This window comes from Prionailurus bengalensis, chromosome A3 (genome assembly GCF_016509475.1).
Source record: "Prionailurus bengalensis isolate Pbe53 chromosome A3, Fcat_Pben_1.1_paternal_pri, whole genome shotgun sequence".
Lineage (NCBI taxonomy): Eukaryota > Metazoa > Chordata > Mammalia > Carnivora > Felidae > Prionailurus > Prionailurus bengalensis.
In genome coordinates this window covers 100,660,420-100,685,653 of record NC_057354.1, presented here as the reverse complement: position 1 = coordinate 100,685,653, position 25,234 = coordinate 100,660,420, and the positions used below count along the sequence as shown (strand labels likewise).

General features: G+C 45.1%; 1 protein-coding gene across 6 annotated transcripts in view; it reads left to right on the top strand.

The window, feature by feature from the left end:
* ST3GAL5 (ST3 beta-galactoside alpha-2,3-sialyltransferase 5) overlaps positions 1 to 21,193 on the top strand; it is a 50,459-nt gene extending 29,266 nt beyond the window's left edge. For 2 of the 6 annotated variants that reach the window (XM_043603888.1, XM_043603889.1), the window contains exons 4-8: positions 4,599 to 4,703; positions 8,961 to 9,304; positions 13,335 to 13,521; positions 15,244 to 15,402; positions 19,799 to 20,906. In XM_043603888.1, coding sequence (XP_043459823.1) covers positions 4,599 to 4,703; positions 8,961 to 9,304; positions 13,335 to 13,521; positions 15,244 to 15,402; positions 19,799 to 20,047 — 1,044 coding nt within the window. In that variant the 3' untranslated portion in view covers positions 20,048 to 20,906. Of the gene's footprint in view, positions 1 to 4,598; positions 4,704 to 8,939; positions 9,305 to 13,334; positions 13,522 to 15,243; positions 15,403 to 19,798 lie in introns of all 6 variants that reach the window. The other 4 variants (XM_043603891.1, XM_043603890.1, XM_043603892.1 and 1 more) reach the window with 4 other exon arrangements.
* Positions 21,194 to 25,234: the final 4,041 nt, after the last annotated feature.

The following is a 25,234-nucleotide window of genomic DNA, read 5'->3' as shown; positions in this document are numbered from 1 at the left end:
TTCCCTTCAATTTATGTTCATTTTTCTAAATCAATTGACCTATTAAATGCTAATTTCACTGCTTAGTTGAGTAGTTAAATGATCCAGTAATGTCCCGTCCTGGACAAAAGAAGAGATGATTTTAAGTAAGGTAGCATGGCAGTAATGATAACCAACATGTATAGGTGCTTTACATATATTGTTTAATTACCATCACGGCTGGGAGCTACCCCAGTGTTCTCTCCCTCTTACAGACGATGGCTGGGAGGTTAAGCTGCTTGCCCAAGTTTACATGTAGTTTAGTTAACCAGTTTAGTTAATCTGGTTTAGTGTATACTGTGTAACTATTCTCAAAGTGCTTCAGCAACATAAACTCATTTTGCCCTCATAGTAGGAACTGTCATTACCTCCGTCTCACAGCTGAGAGGAGGGGCACGGAGAGTAAGTAACCAGTTTAAGGTTACCCTTCACTAGTAAGTGGTGGAGTTGGGGCTTGGACTCGGCCGTGTGGTCCTAGCTCCACGTGACTGCTGTCTACCTGAGTAGGGGATGTCCCCAGAAAGGAGCCAGAAGTTGTAGGGAGGGTGATGCAGAGAGTAGGAGGGAGCTTACATTTCTGACCTAGATTCAAGTCTAAATGCCACTTAGTCAAAAATGAGACCTTGGGCAAGTTACTTAATTGTTTTGAGTCCCAGTTTTCTCAGCTGTGAAGTGTAGACAACAATATCTGTATAATAGGGTAGTCCTCGAGGTTGAATAAGATAATATACGCAGAACTCCTTTTCTAGTCAGGGTATTTGTTCACATGTTTTTACCTCAATCTGTATGTCCTTCGAAGTGCCTCACACACTATGTGGGACAGGTGGGTATAAACAAGGAAATGAAAATTCATAATTACACTTTATTGTAAAATATTATTTTTATGAAATATTCTAAAATAATTAAATAAAAAAATAAACGGCACAGCTTGGCCGATGCAGAACCATTGTGTCTCACAGAGCCTGCCTTTTTGTGCTGTATCTGTCCCCAGAGGTTCGCTGACTCTGCTGATTTTTCCAGCATCAGCACGTCTGCCGTGGTGGAGCAGGATGTGTCTAGCGCCTCTGCTCAGGCTTTCCGCCTCCCCGTCTGGCTGGCCTTGCGGTCGCCCCGGTATCTGTGCGCTCTTCCCTTTGCTTCTTTGCCATGCTTATCCACATTCTCTTTCTCCTGTCCATTTCATCAATCATGCCGTTAGCCGTCTGACCAACTGCAAAGATAATCACTCTCGAGTCTCGTTTAATTGAGGAGAGATGGGAGCTCTCGCATACAAGGGTCCAGCACACCATTTCACAAGTACAGCGTGGGAAAGATGTGCTTTAGTATACCTGGGGTAAAATTAACTTGGCAGTTTTCGTGCCTGGCCAGCGCCATCTGTGTTGGCCTGTGCCGTGGCTGCGTACAGCTTGTCCTTAGCTACATTAATAGACCAGGGATGCTCTGCTTGTCCCTGCAGAGCTCAGACAAGTGCTCTGATCATTATAGCTATTACTCTGTAAAGTTCCCCAAGGAGTCCTAGTGACTCCGGAGGATGACCAGAGAAGAGACTCGAGACCATGTCTCTGAGGAACCTTTGAAGCAATGGGAACATTTGTGCGGCCCGAAGGAGAGAAGGACTGGTGGAGGGCATGTGGCAGCTACTGTCAGCAAGCCAGAGGCCTGGCCTATGGAAGGGTCCGCTCTGCCCAGGTGGCCTTAATGGCAGGGGTGCAGATCAGGGGATGGCAGCCAGGCTGAGAGGAGAAGCGTTTGATGGTCGGAGGCATCTACAGTTGGGATAAATGGGTGCCTTTGTGGCAAATCTCTAAAACTCTTTAAGCACAGCCAGGGCCTCCCAGGTGCCCCTCCTTACCTGCCTTTCTATAGCCAGGCATGCCCCACTGTGGCTGGAGTAGTATTTCTGAAAATTGAATCTGATATATTGCTTCCCTGTTGCAAACTGTGATTTGTTCCCATTACCTTAGAATGTCCAGACTCCTTAGTCTGGCCTGTAGGGCTCTTGGTGGCTTGGTTCCTGCCAATCCCTTCAGCCTCCTTTAGCCACCCCATGTTCCAGCACTGCCTGAACCGGGGCCTAAATCTTAAATGTTTTCACTACTCCTTGGCTGAGCTGCTTTCTTTCTTCCTCATTTTGGTTTTGTTGTGCACTTCCCTGGTAACTAATGACAAACATCTCCTTGCATGTTCATTGGCCATTTATATATCTTCTAAGGAGAAATATCTGTTCAAATTCTTTGCCCAATTTTTCATTGGGTTGTCTTTCTATTATTGAGTTGTAAGAGTTTTCTATATATTCTGGAGACCAGTCCCTTATCAGATACATGGTTTACAAGTATTTTCTCCCATCTTGTGGATTGTCTTTCCACTTTCTTCATGGTGTCATTTTCAGCACGAAAAGTTTCTAATTTTGATTAAGTCCAGTTAATCTATTTTTTCTTTTGTTCTTTGTGCTTTTGATGCCAGACCTCTGAAATCACTGCCTAATCCTGTGTTTTCTTCTAAGAGTTTTATAGTTTTAGCTCTTAAATGTAGGTCTTTAATCTGTTTTGAGTTAGTTTTTGTATGATGTGAGGCTGGAGGCCAGCCTTTTTCTTTTGCATGTGGATATCCAGTTTTCCCGGCACCATTTGTTGAAACGATTTTTCCCTATGTTTGCTACAATCTTTCTAACTTCTCTGGCTGGAGCCCCTCCCTCCCTTTGCCCCTCTGCTACTCATCTTTTACATCAAATCTCAGCTCAAGAGTTACGTTTTCTCAGATGCCTTCTCTGATCATCCTTTTCTCTGTCTTCTGGAAGCCTCTTCATACCTTAATCCTAACATTTACACTGTAGTATTTTAACTGTCTTTCCACTTGTCCTTTAAGCAAGCCCTTGGGAAATGGGGATTGTGTGCTAACATTTTGTATTAATGAATATATACTTAGGTATATTAAAGTCCAGGGAGAGGGGAGATATTACTGAACCATGGTGTGGTGTCTCATCTCTAAACTCCAGATTGTATAGAACATCCACAGTTAAGTAACAGGCAACTCTTCGAGTATTTTTCAGTAACGTCTGTTAAGTTTAATGTCCCTTTAAGGAATAGGTGAGATACCTCCTCATATCCACCAGTAGACAGTAGACAGAAAACAAACAAACAAACAAAAACCATCTTGCCATCCCCTTCCCTCTAAACCATGGAATATGAGTTCTCCATTTAGGCTGATGGGGCCAAGTTTTAAAATCTAAGTTCACTGCAGGACCGATAACAGCCTCTCAGGGCTGCCAGTGCCCTGCCCTGATTGGCTCCAATGAGGATTCCTGACCAATCCCTGGCAAAGGGGATGGGAGTATCTAATGGGCGAGGTCAGCTTCCCAAGCCCCACTGCCTGCCTAGAGAAGGGGTGATAACTGCCTGAACAGAATTACGGCTCCCTAAGAAGGAGGAACAGGAAATGGAGACCCAGTAGCAGTCCACAGTGACCACCACATCGAACCAGTTCTAAAAGATTCTAAAAGATCATTATTTTTTCCAATGATAAAAATAACACCAAAAATTCAAATAATACAGAAATGAATAAAGTAGAAAGTCCCTTGTAGTTTGTGGAGAAAGAGGGGGGAATCAGCTGATGGTTTTATAAGTCAAACATGTTTGTGAAAATCTCGGTCAATTTCACAAATTAATAAAGTAGAAAGTGAAAGCTTGCTACAACCATGGTGGAATTAGGGATATTTTTTATTTCATTACTTGAGACTTTTTAATAGCTTTTTAACATTGTCGACGCTGTCAGAATGCCCCACTTTTCACAGTGGTCCTGACAGCTTGTCCTCTGCATGTGCCTCTGAGAACTTGCCACACTAGACAGACAGCAAGAGTTGGAGATCAGTGAGGATTTGGGTGGGGAATAGCAGGAGAGAAGACTGAAAATGAGCCGGGACCAAAGAGGGAAAGCCCTTGAATGCCACACTGAGCAGGTCCCCAATTTGATATCTGGTCACGTTTCATTAAGGCAAAACCACAAATCCTTTCTCAAGTCCCTGGAATGCAGGAAATGGCCAGGGAAGCTGGCCGGTGTGGTCCTGCTGTTCTCAATGGCTGTGAGGCGGTGTGCAGTATGAGCTCTCTGCAAAGAGAACCCTGTCTCCAGACTGTTGCTGGACATTGGTCCTCACCACCAAGAGCACTGGGGCAAATTTGAATTGTTGTAGATGTATGTTAGCAGAAGGTGGTCTCAAAGCCATGAGGCCCTGTTAGCTCTGTTGATGATATTCAGCAGCTAGCAACGTTAGTGGGACCCTGCTGACCCTGTTGGACTCTGAGCATTGCCTAGTTGTGCTGGGCTGGCCTGTGTTAACACAGCTGCAGAAGTGTGCCCGTGGCTTTTGTCCTTTCTATTTAAGGACGCCCCTTAACGTACTGTTTCTTTAAAAAGACTAACAGTGGTCTCTGTGGGGACCCGGACACTTTGAAAGTGCATTTCAGATGTGAAATTGCACTTAAAAATGTTTAAGGAGAGACAAGGGTACATTCATGTCAGGTCACAATCAGGTTTGGGCTGCGTGGTAGTAGCAGTTTGAACTTGGCCCTCTCTCTTCTCAGCTAAAAACCACATATCACCCTGAGGACTGCATTTTTTGCTGTGTAGTTAATTATGGCCAAATGTGCTTCTCTCTGACTCTGCAGACCTGGGCTCACATAGCTAAGGTAAGCAGTATAACCTGGGCCGAGGTATTAGTCCAGGTGTCTGCACCTCTAGACTGATTCTTTTCCCCTCTTAGTGCTGCCTCCTTACCCCAGATCATCCTCGGATATCAGAGATGAGGAAACTGAAGCCTTGACCGAGGGTTAGATCTTTAGTCAAGGTTACACTGCTGGTTGACAGATCTAGAACCGGGTCCAGCATCCAGATCTTCTGATTGGTTTTTCTTAATGGTTTACTGTGCCAAAATACACACACCATAAAATTTACTCCTTTCAAGCATGCAGTTTTGTAGTGTCCGTGCACTTAAACAGCTACACCCCCATCACTCCAGTCCAGTTTTAGAACATTCCATCCATCACCCAACGGGTAAGTTACCTCACCTGTTGTAGTCTGTCCCCACCCTCAGCCACCAGTCCCAGGCTGCCACTGACTGTCTGAGTTTTTACTGTGGTACTCTTTCTGTGACTCAGTTATTCAGATTTTGCCCTACTTTTTTAGCTGGGTAGGAGTTACAGATGGTTGACTTCAATGTGAGTTACATGCGGCAGTAGCTTTGCTCACGGTTCTCCTGCGGCTGTTCTCACATGTTTCGGGCAGAGTGCGTCATGCTGTGGGCGTCAGAGCAGCCCCTGGGAGGAAGAGGCCAGCACCAGCCTGGTACACATCTGGCATTGAAAGCGTCATAAGGTAGCCCATGCCCTCAGCTCACGTGGTCTGTGGCTGCATTGGGCTCCTACCCAGGTTTGGTGAGCTCTAGCCCCAAAACCCTCCTCCAACCTCAGTGCCGTGCCCTGTCCTCGACGTAAAGGACTAAAAGAGAACATTGCCTTTTACTAAGAATTATGCCATTTACTTCTATTTGGAGGACCATTATCCTAAAAAGCCTGCAGTAGAAATGAAAGCAGAGACTGCCGAGGAAAATCACTTTGATTTTTTAAATACCCTTCAGTGAATTTTCACATTGTGGTTTTCCATGGCAAGTCGCCACCTCCCTGACAGTCGGAACTACCAGATGTCTGTTTATTCTTAGCTGTGGGCAGCCGGCAAGCTCAGCCTGGAAGACGGTTAAAACACCGAAGCCCTCATTTCCACGCCTTGATTTGAGAGAAGTGGGAGTTTCTGTATCTTTTCGACAGTCGCCAGTTCTCTGCTTCCCAGTGGTCCTCCCAGTGATCCTTCCCAGTGGATGAATGCCAGCCAGACCCCTCTGCGTCCGTCTGTCCTTGCCTACTCTGGCTTCCAGCTCTGGAGCTTTCTGCAGCAGGGCAGGGGAGGGTCACAGCCCCTTCTTTCATCACGGCTCTGGGAGGCGAGGTTCTCCTCCCCGGGCTTTTCTCATTCGAGCTGTGGAGGAGGTGGGGGAGAGGCTGGAACAGCTTCTGGTTAAAAGAAATGGTCCCAGGGGCTTTCTTGGGGCCTGTCCACACCTCTAAATGAGGTGAAACGAAAGGAGCAGAGGAACTGCTATCGCCGTAGACATTGCCGGTGGCGTTCAGAGCATGTGCTCGCCCGGGACGGATGTAATCACACCCGCGGTGAGTGAGGGCAGGCGCAGTCCCCGTCACAAGGTGATGACTAGGCCTTGTCCTCTGCCCCCGGTCTAGACAATTAAGTCTGAGGCCTCAAGTGGAGCTCTTTGCCAGAACGGAAATGGAACGAAGTTTCACTCCTTCCAAATGAAACTTTTAAAAGAGAAAATTTGGCAGCTCAGGAGATCCGAGCCCAGGTTTCTGGCTTGATCACCTACTTCTCTTTCCAGTCATGAGCCCATCACTAGTCTGCTCGGGGTTTTTTCGGGCACTTCTCAGAGGTCCATTTCTATCCTAGGAGATCTGCAAAACCAGACGCTTGACATGTCATTTTGGCCTTTTGTCCTCTAAAACTTGCTGTTCACAACCCTCAGGCCTGGGGTCTAGAGTCAGGTGTGTGTGGTCTGTGTGGCTTCTCTGTTTGCCCTGCCCCCGCTGGTGGGGTGTTAAGTCCCTGCTGAGTGCAGAGTGACATGGGCTTGGCAGGCCTTCCTTCCGGTGCTACTCGGGGTCACGACTGGTCCTTGCCTGGCTTTCCTGCCCATTCCTCAAGAAGATGCCAATTCGTCTTTAAACCCTTGTTCTCAGTGGTGGTGTTTATGTGCTGCTCTTTGTGGACAGAGGCTGTGGTTTTAGGAATTTGGGAAGTAATCGGACCAGGTTAGCACACCAGCCCAGCCCTCTTACTGGCCATGCCTCCTTGAGCCCACACAGTGAAGGTACTGACGGCCATTGTGTGAGGTGTCGGAGATCTAGCGACAGGCCGAGGCAGTGGCTGGCATAATGTATGCAGCAGCATCTGTGCTCAGAGAATGTCACTTCACCTTTTTAGAAACAGGGCCGCATCTCAAGATGTAGACAGTGTACTCTTCCCAGATGCTAATAACTTTTTGAAGCTGTAATTTAAAAAGGGGGGTGGCTTTGCTATAGTAAGATAGAAGTTTTCCTACAAAAAATTATTATACAAAAATTAGGCAATAAAAATAACAAGCCTCTGAGGAAGAACATAGTTGAGGCAAACATTTAAAATTATATACAACAGGGGCGCCTGGGTGGCTCAGTCAATTGGGTTTCTGACTTCGGCTCAGGTCATGATCTTGTACTCTCTGAGTTCGAGCCCACGTTGGGCTCTGTGCTGACAGCTCAGAGCCTGGAGCCTGCTTCGGATTCTGCCCCTCCTCCTCTCATGCTCTCTCTCGCTCGCTCACTCTCTCAAAAATAAATAAACATTAAAAAGTTTAAAAAATAAAATAAAATTATATACAACAATAATGATCCTCATAATAGTATGGACGCAGTTCAAAAGACATGTTCAGTCCTAAAAATAAATATCCCAGCCAATCTAGGACACCATACATGCATGCACATATGTGTTTGTATGTGCGTGTGAGTGAGAAGATAGTTTGGTGGGAGGAGGGGTAAGGCAGAGCCAAGGCTGCTGAATGTGGAGATAAGGACAAAAAGTACAGCGATGAGGGAGAACTTCCTGCCAAACAGTTTGGAGGCAGAATTTGGCCAGACTGAGCCAAGAGGAAAGACTGGGACGAATGGCCCTTTGTCCCATGTCCTTCCGTGGGTTGCTGCATTCATCTGGGCTAGAGTATTTGGCATTCAACAGTCGTTCATTATTTAAAAAAAAATTTTTATGTTTATTTCTGAGACAGAGACAGAGCATGAGTAGGGGAGGGGCAGACAGAGAGGGGGACACAGAATCCGAAGCAGGCTCCAGGCTCTGACCTGTCAGCACAGAGCCCAACGCCAGGCTCTAACTCACAAACCGCGAGATCATGACCTGAGCCGAAGTCAGACGCTCAACCAACTGAGCCACCCAGGTGCCCCAACAGTCGTTCCTTATTGAGGCAAAGCATTAATGTGCAAGGAAAATTGTATACAAAACCAAGGCCAGCTACTTCTATGTTGACGTGACATTATTCCCTGGTTACATGTAGAATAACTTGCGTTTCAGACTGTATGAAGCTCATTGCCCCAACTGGTAGGTAAATAAGCCTGTTTCTCATCTCACTAGACAGGAACCTAAAATATGAGATTTTTTAAAAATGTGGTAAAAATCACATAAAATTTACCATCTCAGCCATTTTTAAATGTGCAATATGGTGCCGTTAAGTATATTCACACTGCTATGAAACAGATTTCTAGAACTTTTACATCTTGCAAAACCTAAACTCTGTACCCATTAAACAATAGCTTCCCACCCGCCCCTCTCTCAGCCTCCAATAACCAGCGTTCTACTTCCTGTTTCTATGAATTTTAGTACTATAGAGATCTTATGGAAGTGGAATCGAACAGTATTTGTCCTTTTGTGACTGGCTTATTTCACTTTGTATAGTGTTCTCAAGGTTCATCCATGTTGTAGCCTGTGTCGGGCTTTTATAAAACATGAAATACATCAGAGTATGTATTTCACCCCACATTTATTTTAGGAACAAGGGCAGGCTAGGGGTAGGAGGTGGGGGTATGAGGACATGCTTTCCTTGTATAATGAAGTAGATATTGTTGAGTTTATCTCCTTGTTATGTGATTCTCTCAGGTTTTTTTCTTTAAGTTTCTGACCACAAATTAACTCTAAAAGGGAGATGTTTTGTGCTGAAAGACAGTAATCTACGGGGAGCTTTATCAGACATCCCAGGACACAGTGTCATCTGTAAGAGGGTATTTCTGATGCCTGAGAGGTTTTTTTTTTAAACTCAGCCTGGTGTGATTTCATTCCAGAGAGCTCAGAAATATGCTCAGCAAGTCTTGCAGAAGGAATGCCGACCGAAGTTTGCGAAGAAGTCCATGGCGCAGTTGTTTGAGCACAGGTACAGCATGGACTTACCGCCTTTCGTGAAGGAGGCCCCCAAAGTGAATGAAGCCGAGTACAAGTACGATCCTCCTTTTGGATTCCGGAGGTTCTCCAGCCAAGTCCAGAGCCTCTTGGAGATATTGCCTGAGCACGACATGCCTGAACACTTAAAAGCAAAGAGCTGCAGGCGTTGTGTGGTTATCGGAAGCGGCGGGATACTGCACGGACTAGCACTGGGCCATGCCCTGAACCAGTTTGATGTTGTGATAAGGTACATGGGTTCACCTCTAAAGTTCAGTTCGCTGCTGTTGGTGTAGTGCCAGCGACAGTGAGGGGTGCAGGAAGTGCTGCAGGCCCCTGCCTGCAGGGGATTTACTGCTTGAGGAGTTGAAACACAAACCTGAAATGATTGGATGCCCCCAAACTGCTCCGTATCGACCCTAATATGGCAGAACCTTTACAGAGGAGGTGAGGTTTGGAAGACTGGGTAGATTCAGGAGGAAGCCTGGGTGAGGCAGAGCCAGGAAGTGGACGTGGTGTTGGGGGGTGAGCTAGTGAGATGCCTGGCTTCGGGGAGCAGGGCTAGGTGTAGGTGCACCCCGCGAGCAGTGCTGGAGGGATCGTGGGAGCACACAGTCTGAACTCCGCTCATCCTAGATTCTCTCTGGTTTAGCCGGCTGAAAATTGTTTTCCTGATCGTAAAAGTAAAATGTCCTCATTCTTGAAGATTAAAAAAAAAAAAAAAATACAGGAAAATGTAAGAAAGAAAATAACCACTCATAGCACAAATAACCAACCACTATTAATTTGCTGTGTTTTTTCCACTTTTGTTCTATACACGTACTAATGAGTGCATTTATATTCTTATAAAATATTTTGCTTTTTTAATCGGATATTATGAACAGTTTCTGAGGTCATTAAATATTTCTTAGAAAATTAACTCTTCCAAGTACTTACTGTTCCTCTAAGTGAGAGTATCAGAAGTTATTTAGCTGTTCTGTTGTGGACATTTAGAATTTTTCAGTTTCTTTGTTATTGTGAAAATGCCTTGCACATCCTCATACTTATGTCTTTATCTCTGATTATTTCCTTTCCAAGAATTCTCAGAATTGTTGGCTTAAAGATACTCGAATGTTTTTAAGGCTCTTGATACATTTTGATAAATTCTCCCCATCTGAAGGATGTGTAGAACCAGGAGCACGATGCATGCTGGGCCTTCATCAGATTTGTTCAGCAGGAGCGTGTGGATTTGACCAAAGGCAGGGCAGGCGAGGGCTGGGGACTGGGTGTCGAGTTTGTAGTCCGTGCACGCAGTGTGCGGGCCTGGTGTGAGGCAGAAAAAGTGGAAATGGAGACTGAAGGATCAAATCCGGGAGATATATTGAGAAAGTAAATTGGGGGACTTCCTCACAGCTTGACAGTAAATGGTAAGGGATGCCAGGATTTCTAGTCTGGGGTCTCAGGTGTTAGCAGAACTGCTGTCAGAAGCGGAGTAGTTGGAGAAAAAAATCTCTGGTTAGTGAGGGAGTATAACAAGATCCATTTCAGATATTTTGAGTCTAAAAGTGATATGTTCACATAATGCCTTTGTCCCCAGTAGCTGTGATCTCAGGCAAGTTTCCTAACTGTCCTGTGCCTCTGTTTCCTCATCTATAGATGGAGGAAATAATAGTATGTACCTTATAGGCTTACATAAAGACAAAATGAGTTCACAGATGTAAAGCACTTAGAACTTAGGGTAAAGCATTTAGTGTCGGGCTTGGGGTAAAGGCTCAATGGATGTTAGCAGCTCTGTTTGGAGAATTTGTAGGATAGACGGGGGCTCTGGAGGAGAGGACAGGGGGTGTAAAGTGTTTGTGGGAATGAATCAGACTTTTGTAAGAGCCAAGATAGAAGAAATAGTTAAAAATCTAGATTTTTTTTTCTTAATGTTTTATTTATTTTTGAGAGACTGAGCACAAGCGGGGGAGGGGCATAGAGAGAGGAAGACACAGAATCCGAAGCAGGCTCCAGGCTCTGAGCTGTCAGCACAGAGCTGGACACGGACTTGAACTCATGAGCCGTGAGATTATGACCTGAGCTGAAGTTGGACGCTTAACCGACTGAGCCCCCCAGGAGCCCCAAGAACGTAGTGTTAAGGCAGAAGAGGTGCCATGGGCCCCAGCGGCCAGAGAGCAGGAATGGTGTGAGGTTGGGGGGGGGGGGCAGGAGTGGGGCCTCGAGGGTTATAAATGTTGGGGTGAAGAAGGATATAGCCCCTGCCTTTCATTGGATGCTTCTGTGTGCCAGACACTACCTTGTCTGCTTTAGATGTTCTTGTTCCTCAATGGAGCCATCACTGTTGGCATCATAGATGAGCACCTTGAGGCACTGCAGGGCCCAGGGTCCGGGCCAGACACGAACAGTCCACATGCAGGGTATGAGGCTTCCAGAACCTAGTCCCCGGTCCTGCGTGATCAGCTGAAAGATGCGTGCACAGGCAGCACTGGGGAGGCAGACGGGACCCCATGCCCATCTACTGGTCCGTGACTGGGAAGAGAAGAAGAGAGAAGCCAGGAGTTGCAGGCAGTGCACACTCTGGGCCAGAGGAGAGGTGTGGCGGGAGTGAAGGGTGGCCCTGGGCTGGCCTTGCAGAGCAGTGGGATTTGGCTCTTTAGGGAGGAGGTAGGTGGGGAGATCTTGGGTGTGGAGCCCCCCACCCTGGCAGGAGGAGGGAGAGGCTAGGAGAGTGGGAAAGGGGCTGGAAGGTGGCCCGATGCCCAGTGGTGGCCCACACATCACCAGACTGGGGAACGGGGACTTCATGTGTGGACATTGGGAGGCCACTGAGTGCTGGGGATAGAGAAAGGGTTGCTTAACCTGATGATGAGGGAGAATATCAGTGAAGAAGCCTTTGGAGGTTAACTTTTTGGTTTGAAACAATTTCAAATTTAACAGAAAAGTTGCAGGAATAGTACAGAGAACTCGCATTCACCCTTCCCCCCAGATTCTCCAACCTGTAATGCTTTATCACATTGCTTTATAATTCTCTCTCTCTCTCTCTCTCTCTCCCTCCCTCCCTCCCTCCCTCTCCCTCTCCCTCTCCCTCTCCCGTTACTCTTCCGAACCCTTTGATAGTTGCAAATATCAAGCCCCTTTACCCCTAAACAAGTCAGTGTGCATTTCCCAAGAACAAGGGCATTCATTCTATTATAGAACTGCAGAACCACAGAACAATGTTGAGAATCAGGAAATTAACATCGATAAAATTTAGACCCTGTCTACATCCTTATCCAGATTTCACCAGCCACACTGATAATGTCCTTTATTTTAAAATAAGAAATGGGGGGGCGCCTGGGTGGCTTGGTCGGTTAAGCATCCGACTTCGGCTCAGGTCATGATCTCACGGTCCGTGAGTTCGAGCCCCGCGTCGGGCTCTGTGCTGACCGCTCAGAGCCTGGAGCCTGTTTCGGATTCTGTGTCTCCCTCTCTCTCTGACCCTCCCCTGTTCATGCTCTGTCTCTCTCTGTCTCAAAAATAAACAAACGTTAAAAAAAAATTAAAAAAAATAAAATAAAATAAAATAATAAATGGGAAAAAATAACCACTTCAGGGGCATGCCTTGCATTTAGTCATCGTGTCTAATAATATCTTATGATAATCCAGAGGTAGGTATCAGATCTAGAAGAAGTGGCAGCGGAATAGAGAAGGAAGTTGGGATACAGGTGTGATAATACAGGGGAAGAACCAGACAGGCATTTTTTGAGATTACAAAAATCTTTAACTGGGTCAGTTTGCTTTCAGAAGAATTCTTACAATTTGCCCCCAAACAATGAGCCTGGTAAGAGCCTTTGTTGATCTGACAGTTGTAAGTGTCCCAAATCCTTGCTTTAAGGATGCACCTGGGCCTATTGCCCTCCTTGGTCCTGACCCTGTCAGTCTAAGTGTGGTTTGTGTCTGCCTTGCCCTGGTTTCTAGGTTTCCTTTCTGCTTATCTTTTTGAATTCCTAGCAAGAACCCCTCATATCTGAACACAGTGGGAGTGTTCAGGCAAGTATCACTGGTGCCCAGAGAAAGCCTAAAATATAATATGTTGGGTTAGCTTGAAATGGCAGGACTACATGGGATTGCTTGACATTCAGAGTTGAGGTATGGGTGTCCCTCAGGGACGCAAGGCTGCTGGGAGGGATGCCTTCCTCCAGACCCACAGCTCACTCCCAGTCCTAAAAATGCGGGGGACGCAGTGCAGGGACTTTGTATGATATGATAAGAGGGTTGATGGCTTGCTTTGTCAATTTATCTTTTCCTTTTTATTTAAATAGGTTAAACAGTGCACCAGTTGAGGGATATTCAGAGCATGTTGGTAATAAAACTACCATAAGGATGACTTACCCAGAGGGTGCGCCACTGTCTGACCTTGACTATTATTCCCATGACTTGTTTGTTGCTGTTTTATTTAAGAGTGTTGACTTCAACTGGCTTCAAGCAATGGTGAAAAATGAAACCCTGGTAAGCACTAGAAACTCAGCCATCTAGTATTCTTTCATAAGAAGTGGAGGGGTCTCTAAGTGTAATTACAGACTTTTATTTTTTAAACAAACACAGTGGCATACATACAGTTGACCCCTGAACAGTGTGGGTTCGAGCTGCGTGGGTGCACTTATGCACAGATTGTTTTCAGTAAATACAGTATAGTATTGTAAATATACTTTGTCTTCCTTAAGATTTTCTTAATAACATTTCCTTTTCTCTAGCTTACTTTACTGTAATAATATAATATATAGTACATATAACATACAAAAGATGTGTTAATCGACTGTTTATATTATCAGTAAAGCTTCTGGTCAACAGTAAGCTCTCAGTAGTTAAGCTTTCAGAGAGTCCAAAGTTATCTGTGGGGGCACCTGGGTGGCTCAGTCGGTTAAGCGTCCGACTCTTGATCTCAGCACAGGTCTTGATCTCAGGGTTGTGAGTTCAAGGCCCCCATTAGGCTCCACCCTGGGCATGGAGCCTACTTAAAAAAAAAAAAGTTATATGTGGATTTCAACTATGCGGGGATAGGGTGGTGGTGCCCTAAGCCCCACATCATTCAAGGATCAACTGTACTTTTGTGGTGTCTCTAAAATAACTACTCCCTTTGTAGAAACGCAGCAGTACTCCTTGTTGAGAATTACTTTCAGAATTTAAGGTTAAGTCACATGTAGAAACTGTGATCATTACTTAAATGGGAAAATCAAGTTTTGAACCAAAATTGTTACTAGTGATCACCTACCTTACTCACCAGACTTGAGTTTACATGCCTTTTGGCTAATCGAGAAATTAGACTTACTTGGATGTGTATAAACCACTGTGGAGGATTTTCAAAAGAATATATACAAAACCTTTGAGGAATATTCCCAAAGAGATTTTCTAAAAATGCTCTGATAGGTGGTCCCCTTGTTGGAGGAAATTCACAGAATTCCAAAGGGGCAGATGTTGAGGAAATGGCCCTCACTTGGTCATATTCCCTTTTGTTTGTTGTAATAATTGATCACATTACTTTATGGTCCTACCCATGATGCTGAAATAGATTCCAGGAGCCAACTATCTATATACACACAAACTAGCCATCTGCAAAATTAATAGGATGTATTACACTTTTCACATAAGCTCCATGTGATGGAGAATTTGTATCTGCAAAGCCTGATTTTGCATAGGTTATGATCTGGACTTTCTGTTGTGTAGAAGTCGACCTAGTTGGAAGATGAAGCACCTATGAAATAACTTTCAGTTACCAGAAGACTTCACAGGACTAGACAGATAGAGCAAAGCCATGGAGAGGACGCAGGGTGAGGGCCTGGTCGGAGTGGGTCACTCGGACACTTAATACCCTTAAATAGGATCTGTTCACCTGGTCTTCCCAGGGACAAACGATGCCTTTCAATCCTAAAAAGGCTTACCATCTCAGGTCATTCCCTGCGGAATTTCCTCCCCATGGAAACCAGAGCCGATGCTGCCCTTCGTCCTCTTGTCCAACACCACATTCGTAAATCAGGTCCTTTGGGGTGGCTACTTTGAGTTGGGTTCTTGGATTCGCATAGATCTCGGTGACTTTACTGTTGAATGCAGCAGACAAGCCCACATGGGGTCACGCCATAACTCTGGGCTGATTAGCAGGGGTGTGTTCTCACCTGCTGCTGGTGGGATAACCTTATTAAATACCCCTAATGATTGCCTGCCTTCTTTCCTTAGCCATTTTGGGTGCGACTCTTCTTTTGGAAGCAGGTGGCGGAAAAAATCCCACTACAGCCAAAACATTTCAGGATTTTGAATCCAGTTATTATCAAAGAGACTGCCTTTGACATCCTTCAGTACTCAGAGCCCCAGTCAAGGTTCTGGGGCCGAGATAAGGTATTGTTGCAACTGAAAGTTAACTGTTCTTCTCTGTGTTGGAAGGGAGACAGCTGTACAACTTTCACTTGGGCTCAGCTGTATACCCAGAAGAGTCATCCAGTGTAGAAATGTAGTCACTGAGCAGATCGATGCTCCGTGTGTGTTTACTATTCTGCATCTTGACTTCAGGGCTCCTCATTGTTTACCTGGCCTTTCCCCTGGTGACTCCTGTCTTCAGTACAGTCAACACGTTAACACTTAGGTCCCTGGGATGTTATTTAAGGTATTCCTAGTCGGTGACTCCATATAACTAACTGCTGGAGGACACTGAAAGACACTTTGGTGGTCTGAAAAGTTCTTTACATTTTTAACTCTGTGTGCTGCTTAAGCGAAAATTGACATTTATCTTCACCTTACAGGTAATGTTAAATAAAGTTTGCCCCCCAGAGCAGTGCTTTTCAGCTGATGCTTGGGTCTCATCCCACACTTTCTGCTTAATTATTCTGTGTGGTGGTCTGTACATTGGGACTTTCAAAGCCCCCTGGGTGATATTATTTTGCAGCCTAATTTGAGAACCTTTGCACTATATTGGCTGTTCACTGCAATAGGGATTCTTTACCCGCATTTAGCCTGTGCTGCCACCAGGGAGGTGGCAATGGCTTTATCACCTATTTCTTTATGATCCGAATAGCTAAGCCTGTGTCTTTAAAACACTTTTTTAAAAGCTGGAAATCACAGCTTTAAAAATCGTTTTGTCTTTTTTTTGAGAGTGAGAAAGAGTGCAAGTAGGGGAGAGGGGCAGAGAGAGAGAGAGAGAGAGAGAGAGAGAGAGAGAGAGAAAGAGAGAATCTCAAGCAGGCTCCACATTCAGTGCAGAGCCTGAATCAGGGCTTGATCCCACGACCCTGGGACCATGACCTGAGCCAAAAATCAAGAGTCAGACACTCAACCGGCTGAGCCACCCAGGCACCCCTTCCTTAAACAAACTTCCAAGCAAAATCTCCCTATATGAAGGAAAGCAAGGAATTTAGAAATGGGGGCCAGTGCCGCTGCTCACACTGAGAGCCTGAGATACTGCCCAGGAGATACCTGGGGTTGGTCAGGGTCACAGTTTGCAAACATTGAGCTAGGCTCTTAGATGTGGTCAACCAATAGGCAGATGAGCAGACTCTTCTGTTTGCCCTATGAATCAAATTCTAATTAAAAATGTTCTTTAAAACACCTATGTAAACTCTAAAGGAAGAATTCTGTGTTTCATAGGAAAAACAAATACCTAAATAGCCTCCTTCAAACAAAAACCCAGTTCTTTACTGTGATTGGTAACAGCTAACCCCAACTCTGGCTCCAGCCCCAGGCTTGAGCCATGAACACAGCTGAAGCTCTTCCCTTGGCAGGCTGCCATTTTTCTCAGGCGTCTGCCCTCTCGGGTGCTTTCCTGCCCTCCCATCCCTGGGGAGGACCACGTAGTTTCTGCCCACTGCAGGAGCATGGCCAGGACCAGTCTTTCTGGTCAGAAAATGGTTCCTTTTTCCCTCGCAGAGGATAGTGGCCCTGCCCCCTGGCAGCAGCTGTCAGGGTCCATGATCCGGTTCACTATAGAATAGGTTGCTTTAGCTGCTCTTGCCCACATGGGAGCACATTGGTTCCCCCAGAACGTGGACTTAAAACTTTTAGCCTGTTAGCATCAATTTTTTTTTAATTTTTTAACGTTTATTTTTTGACAGAGACAGAACACGAGTGGGGGAGGGGCAGAGAGAGGGAGACACAGAATCCGAAGCAGGCTCCAGGCTCTGAGCTGTCAGCACAGAGCCTGACTCGGGGCTCAAACTCACAGACCGAGAGATCATGACCTGAGCCGAAGTCGGATGCTCAACCGACTGAGCCACCCAGGTGCCCCTGTTAGCATCAATTTTAACAAAGCAGTTAAAAAAAAAAAAAAAAAAGACTTACATAGACTTTGGCGAGATTCTTAAGTTATGAAGAGGTTTTACTATAAATATATTCAAGTATCTTTCAATACCTTTTGATTTCTCTATCTTCTCAACTGCCCTGTTTCTTTATTAAATTCCATTATATTTTTTAGACATAGGCAAATGCTCATTTGTGGTTTGTGTAGCTTTTTATTGAAGAAGTAACCTTTCAAAAATGAGCAGATTTACTTCCAATAAAATATGAAATTACTGAACAGCAAATGGTATCAGAAACAAAGTTAGAACATAGAGTAAGTGGGGGAAATTTTATCATATGTATGATAGTAAATACTCTCAAAGTACAGAATGATCTTATTACAGCAAAAAGAAAAGATGGGCCAATTTAAAAAATGAGGGAAAGATACGAACAGACATTTCACAAAGGAAGAAATTTATACTGCCAAGGAGTACATGATAAAATGTTCAATTTCACCAGTAATCAAATAAAAGTACATTAGAGCCACAATGACATTTTTTTCCTATTTTCTTAGCAAAGATTTAAAAGCTTGATAATGTCCTTGTTTGGCAGGAATACAGATAGAATTATAAGTTGGTACTTTTTCTGGATGGTATTTTGGCAGTAGATATCAGCTTTAAATGTGAATAGTCTTGACCCAGCAATTTTACTCTAAAAAATTTTATTATAAGAAAATTAGAGGGTTACGTGGCTGGCTCTGTCAGTTGAGCATCTGACTCTTGATTTTGGCTCAGGTCATGATCTCATGGTTTGTGGGATTGAGCCCTGCATGGGGTTCTGCACTGGCAGCATGGAGCTTGCTTAGGATTCTCTCTCTCCCTCTCTCTCTCTGTCCCTCTGCTCGATCATGCATGCACTCTCACTCTCAAATAAATAAAAACTTTAAAAGATAAAAATAACAATGTGTGTACAGAGATACATAGGGAAAAGCTTGAAAATAGACAACAAACTGATTGCATTGTCAGGAACTTCCTCATACATAGGCCCTTCCAGCAGACAGGGAAGTCTGCTGGATTAAGAGGTATGATCTTAGGGGATATGTTCTGTAGGTAACATGCTCTGAGTGGTTTTTGCAGTCAAATGCTCTACCCCTCTGAGTGGTTTTTGATAGTTTCTGAGTTTCTCTCCATATGCTTGCCCCTATGAGCAGTTGACTTCATACACTCCTTCTGTAAACCCTGATTGAGTTTTCCCGACCTGCTAGGTGCCACGCTGGCCACAGGGTAAGACAGGACACTGCCTTAGGGTCTTATGGCTAAATAGCAGAAAGTCTTCCTTTGGGTTAATTTCTCTTGAATTCAGTGACTGTTGAGTTTCTTTTTAATGAGTGACGTAGATGCAACACACCAAGGAGCAAGAGGTGGCTTTTGACAAATGATGAGTTTAGTAGAAGCTCCTTAATCCTGATTAAACTATGAACTCTGAAGGGTTCGCTGTTGTTCCGGTTTATGGAAAAGGAGAGTTGTTTCTGAAAGCCACAGACTCAAGTAGGATGAACAAAGTAGGTATATTTATTTACATGAAAAACCATGCAACAGAATGTCATTTGCAGGTCAGCAGTGGCCTTCGGCTAGTGCTTAGACAGCTTAAGGCTTTCTGTATTTCTCTCTGCCCTGTGTACTGTCTTCACCCAAAACTGGGACAGAGATACAGAAAGCACGATTCCCGATTTGCAAGTGGAAAGATGGTGGACAGGAGGGTGGCAGAGTGGTGATTCAGTCGGAATCCAGAATGGTTCAGACATTTGGCGCACTAGGCCAAAGTCCATAGGATAACGTTTTGGGAGGAACAAATGTGGAGACCCTTAACTGGGGCCTAAAAATTGCCCAAATCGAGGGTGGGCAGAACCTGGCTTAGCAGCTATACATGTGAAAAATGACCTGGAAGTGTTTTATTTGCCAGGAGTGTTGGCCTTGGGTGGGAGGCAGCTTCAGATAAGCAGTGAACTCAGTCTTCACTGGCAAGAACTGAGGCTGCTGTGTTCTCTGGTAGAGACTGTCCACAGGAGCCCGCAGGGAAGGGCCCAACTCCAGAAACAGGTCCCAAGAAAGATTGTGGAAGGTCCTGTGACCACCAATTCCAGAGCGGACAGACCTTCTAGATACCTAGACCTTCTAGATACGTGTCGTGTAAGAAAAGAAATGAACTTGTTTTTGCAGTTCTGGTCAGTACCTGTAGGACCAGTAGGTAGAAGGCTTAGAAGGAACACTGTTTAGCTTGGTACAGTAACTGCCAAGCTACCGCTTGGTGGTGTGTGAGAAGTGTCCACATCACAGACCATGTTTTAGAGTGTAAATCCCTGACGGGCAGGAAGTCCGACTTCAGGATTCTGGGATCTGTAAAACCATGTCATGTCTAAGCTTGCGGCCCCCAGAGCAGCCTGTGTTACTCTGCAGAGCATGGATAGCCCTTGGAAATCAATGAATTGTGCTCCTAAGCCTTGTTTTGTCTTTTCCTTTTTTTTCAGAACGTCCCCACCATTGGTGTAATTGCTGTTGTCTTAGCCACACATCTGTGTGATGAAGTCAGTTTGGCAGGCTTCGGATATGACCTCAATCAACCCAAAACACCTTTGCACTACTTTGACAATCTCTGCATGGCTGCCATGAACTTTCAGACCATGCATAATGTGACAACAGAGACCAGGTTCCTCCTAAAGCTGGTCAAAGAGGGCGTGGTGAAGGACCTCAGCGGAGGCATCCATTGTGAATTCTGAACACAGAGAAACCTCACTTGAAAATGCAGCTCTGACTCTGAAGGCTGTTTTTCCTAGCCTTCTTGATCCATTTCATCCTGCAGATACTTTGAAGTGCAGCTGGTGTTTTTAACTTTTAATTTAAAAAAAAAAAAAAAGTTTAGCTCTTCCCACTTTGCCCCCCCCCCACCTATTTATTTGAGGTCAGTGTTTTTGCACAAACTTTTGTAAGTTAATTTTGAGAATTGAATGGGAAAGACTTTTCAAAGAGACTTGTATGTAATGATGTTTTATTGAATTTTAAGAACGTTATTTAATTTGTAAAAACTCTGTCCATGTCTACTGCACACAGAATACCGGGTAATTAAGTGGAAGGAGAATGGAGGTCACTCCTTTGATGAGAGTCCTGAATGCCTGATTCTGGTTCCTTGTTACTGTTTGGTAGGACAGATGTCGGGGGCACTTCCAGGATGATGTGCTCAGTAGCTAAACCACTAGTCCTGGTTTGGCCATGCTGCTGCATGAGGCCTGGGCCAGTTGGAGAAGTTCACGGTCCCTTTCTGTTGTCGGGTCTGCCTTCTGTCAGAAGACTTGCAGGAAACAACCAGGGGAAACAACGTCTGTGGTCGGGGAGGGACACAGAAGACATTTTCTAGGTCTCCTGCATTCTCTGAAGCCACCTTAGGCTACAGAAGCCACCGCCTTCCCTGAAATGATGACAACTCTTGAATTTCTTGAGGCTTTTTTTTTTTACTGCCCTTCCCAAGCACTTCAGCGTTAACCTGAGGTGTTCCACTGTCTGCCTGCGGTGGCTTATCAAAATTAGGGTATAATCTTTGTTATCCAGAGTTATAGAAGAATAAACCCTTTCCAAGAATAATCATGTCTTCTGAAACACTAAAATAAATTGCCTATTTAAAAAAAATTGGGGGGGGGGACGCCTGCACAACTCAGTTAAGTGTCCGACTCTTGATGCCCACAGGTTCGTGAGATCAAGCCCCACTTGGGATTCTCTCCCTCCCCCCCCCCCGCCCCTCCCCTGCTCACACTCCCACTCTCTGTCTCAAACATCAACTTAAAAAAATTTTTTGTCATGCCTACCTGGCAGTGTGTTCCAGATAGCGTGCTAAAATTTTTAAAAAGAATTTAAAAAGAAGCTTTTGAGGAGCTCCCACAGTCTACTTAATTTGAGTCTCAAAAAAAAAAAAAATGTCTGTAATCTGCCTGAAATGTCCTTGGCTGCCAGGTGGGGACCTCACTGTGGGATGCTGGCAGTGAGTGACAGAGGGACTGCATCCCAGACAGCACACGGACTGCCGGAGAGATGTTGAGTGGCGAGGGGCCGTGGCTTCCTCCCAGAGAACAGGCTCATTCCAGCTTCTGTCTGTTAATTGGTCCTGTCCTTGTCATCAGAAGATCTGCATCTAGTGTGCTCCCTCCCTGCCACATCTGGGTTCTCATTTCTCCTCGTGCTTCCGCAGCCCGGCGGCAGTTGTGACGCCCAGCCCCTCTGTATCTTTGCATCTGCCGAGTCCTGACGGCGTGCAGGGGGAGGGGCCAGTCCTAACAGGCACCCTTGGATTTCCAGGGCCCTGGGGTCAAGCTTGGAGCTGCCAGCATAGCAAAATAGTAACTCTCTGGGTGGGAGACTGAAAATTTTCTATGGGTTTTGCTTTCTATTTTATCAAATACTGTTTAAGAGGAACTGCTTTGAAATTTTCACCAGCTAAATGACTTAGCTTTGAAAATTGAGACTCGGGAAGATGGTCCACGGCTGTCCTGTGTGACCCAGGTAAGGCCAGGCCTATACCACCCATCTCCAGCCCCTCATCCTCCAGGGGCTACTTGAAGCCTGAATTTTTTTTTTTTTTTTTTTAACAATTTAACAAAAGCCAGAGTTTGGAACCTCCTTAGACACCTTTCCCAGCGTTGTGAGCACTTGCGCACGGGCCCCTGTGGATTCGTGTCCCACTGCCCTGCAAGGCTGCTGGGAGGTGTGTAGTTCCACGCCCAGCACTTGGCCACCATTCCACCACTGTCAGGCCTGGCCCCTCCCCTGGATGTCCTTTTTTTTTTTTTTTTCCAACGTTTATTTATTTTTGGGACAGAGAGAGACAGAGCATGAACGGGGGAGGGGCAGAGAGAGAGGGAGACACAGAATAGGAAACAGGCTCCAGGCTCTGAGCCATCAGCCCAGAGCCTGACGCAGGGCTCCAACTCATGGACCGCGAGATCGTGACCTGGCTGAAGTCGGACGCTTAACCGACTGCGCCACCCAGGCGCCCCTGGATGTCCTTTTTTGTATCCTTACATTGCTTTACCAGTGCCTCCTGCATTTTAATTACTGGCAGAGAGTAAGTGCCCTGAGTGAATAAAAAGGCATAATTTTTTCAAAGACCTTTTATGGAGTCCATCAGCCAATTGGAGTTGATCAGAGACCATCTTCAAGAACTTTTAGCACTTTGGCATTTCGTTATTCGCTAGAAGTTGCTTCTTGGCTTTGGAGTTACTCCTCCCTTACGCAACCCCATGCACACTCACTCTTTACACTTCTGGGCACTTCAAGATGTTGGAAGGTGGATCTCCAATAACGGGCTTCACCATGTATATGCACCCACATCCCTCTTACATGGCTGTAGTCCTGGCTTTTGAGGCAACTGATAATGACTTCTACATGTTCTGTATTTTAACATACATCTTACTGGAACTTTGGGCCACAGAAAATTTCAGTGAGTTGTATGGGGTGTGTGTGTGTGTGTGTGTGTGTGTGTGTTTCATCTCCTACAAAGAGCAGATTGTCTCCAGAAACCTAAGCTGGCCTTAGGAAAATGCTTGGGGACTGGATGAGTATCTCCCAATGACATGTCTCATGTTTTTAGGCAAAGCTCAATTGGGATCTTTTAGACAACTTCATGTATTCTAGGTGTCCCTTTCCCTTCATTGCTCCTTTTGTGTCACGCTGGTTTTCTCATTTCCCAAGAATGTATTCATAAGGCATTGGCAATGTCTGTTTTCACAAATTTGGGGTGTGTCACTTTTTGTTGGGCCCATTAGTTGTTAAACCAGCTTTTTTTACTTGACTGCGTTGAACGGTGATGACTTCTTGGCCATCAGTGGTCAGTCTGGTTTGTGTGGCAGACAGAGGCTTAGTTGTAAAAAAAAAAAAAAAAAGTGGCCACACCCTAATATCCTCAGGTTATTAAAGATTTCTAAAACCAAGGACCACTTTGTTTTAGGTGTATTCCAACCCCAGCACTTTGGGACTTGATAACAAAGGAATTGTTGACTTGGCCTTGCTACAGTCCAGCATTGTAAGAAGATTAAGAAATGGTGACTTATTCTCCTCCTTGGCAGGTTTACAGTATCCAAGTGTGGGGTACCTTTTCTTGGAGACACTTCAGTAAAGTTCATTGAGAAGGAAGGAAAGGACTAGTTCCTGTGAATTAGCACAAGTCCCTTTGGAATGCAGTGAGGGCGGGCACCTGGGTGGCTCAGTCCATTGGGCATCTGACTTCGGCTCAGGACAGGATCTCACTGCTCGTGGGTTCGAGCCCCGGGTTGGGCTCTGTGTTGACAGCTCAGAGCTTGGAGCCTGCTTTGGATTCTGTGTCTCCCTCTCTCTCTGTCCACCCCCTCCACCCCACTCAAGCTCTGTCTCTGTCTCTCTGTCAAATATAAATAAACATTAAAAAAATTAAAAAAAAAAACCAGAATGCAGTGAGCTTTAAGTAAGCTTGGATACCCAACAAGAACTGTATGACACCTGGCCTTCCTTCCATTCACACACATGGTAACAAAATGCTTCTCTTGAACAAAGGACCCTGTGTTTGCTGCCATGGGACCAGTGCCCTCTCCCCAGACCTTTCCCCTCCACGAGGGCGTGCCCAGATGACCACACACTCAGCTCTCAGACTGTAGCACAAAGAACAAAGGGAAGCAGATCTCAGGACACAGAGCACACCCGAACACCCATCTGTCTCTGCTCTTTTCCCTGAGGGTCAAGACACCCTGGCCCAACCTCAGCCTTCATTCTGTCTTTGTCCACTTCCCAAGTCATTTTAGACAGCATGGACTTGTATTCTCAAAACATGGCATTTGTCTGTATTTACCTACATTCAACACTCAATATAAGACTGAAGTAAATTGGGAAGGGGAACTATTCATTAAATATACACACTCACATTTTATCGAGTAGAAATTAATGCTCCTCCCCACCCCCAACAAAGGAAACTGCAGTCTTGGTAGTTTCTTTCATTATTGAAATGAGTAGATTTGACCAATTCTCAGTATTAAATTTCAACCCATTTATCAGGGAAAGAAAACATCCATCTTTGGGCTATGGTAGAACACAAGTAAATAACATGCTATGAAATTTAGCTCGAACTTTTTAAAAGCAGATTCCTCCAGCGAACTGTGTCAATAAAACATGTGGGAGGGGAGACAAGTTTACAAATTGCCTTCTTCGGGAAGAAGTGATGTGTCGGGTTCTGAGCTGGTGTCCAGCTGCCACCCAAGATGTGGCAGGTGTAGCCGCTACTGCCTTTGTGTAGCTAGAGACGTATTGAAGTGAATTTTCAGAAAATGTGAACGTTGGGGCACCTGGGTGGCTCAGTCGGTTAAGCATCTGACTCTTGATTTCAGCTCAGCTCATGATCTCACGGTTCGTGAGTATGAGCCCTCACATCAGGTTCTGTGCTGACCCTATAGAGCCTGATTGGGATATTCTCTCTCTCTCTCTGCCCCTCACGCTCTGTCTCTCTAAAAATAAATAAATAAAAATGTAAAAAATTATTTAAAAAATGCAAACATTAAAGAAACCGAATATTTACTATTCAGCTCATAGCAGCAATGCTAATGACAGATTATCACCAGAAATTTGTATTCTAAAAGCGATATATTTTCACTCTCCTGTTACCTGACTTAATGTTTTTTGACTTGAAGAAAATCGACTCCAAAAAAACCTGATATTTGAAATGAGTTCATTTAAAATGTTGGTTGGGTCCTTGATATGAAAGACCACGCTAAATTACCAGGCAGTAACATGAATGTACAGATGACTGGGGACAGAGCGGGCACAGTGAGGGCCCGCTGAGGGTGATTAAGGACAGTAGTCAGATGGAAAAGTGGTTTTGAATGGACTGTTCTCTATAACATATCAAGATATCCTATCAGGCTGGCTCATTTGGGGTGGAAAGAAACGAACCATCA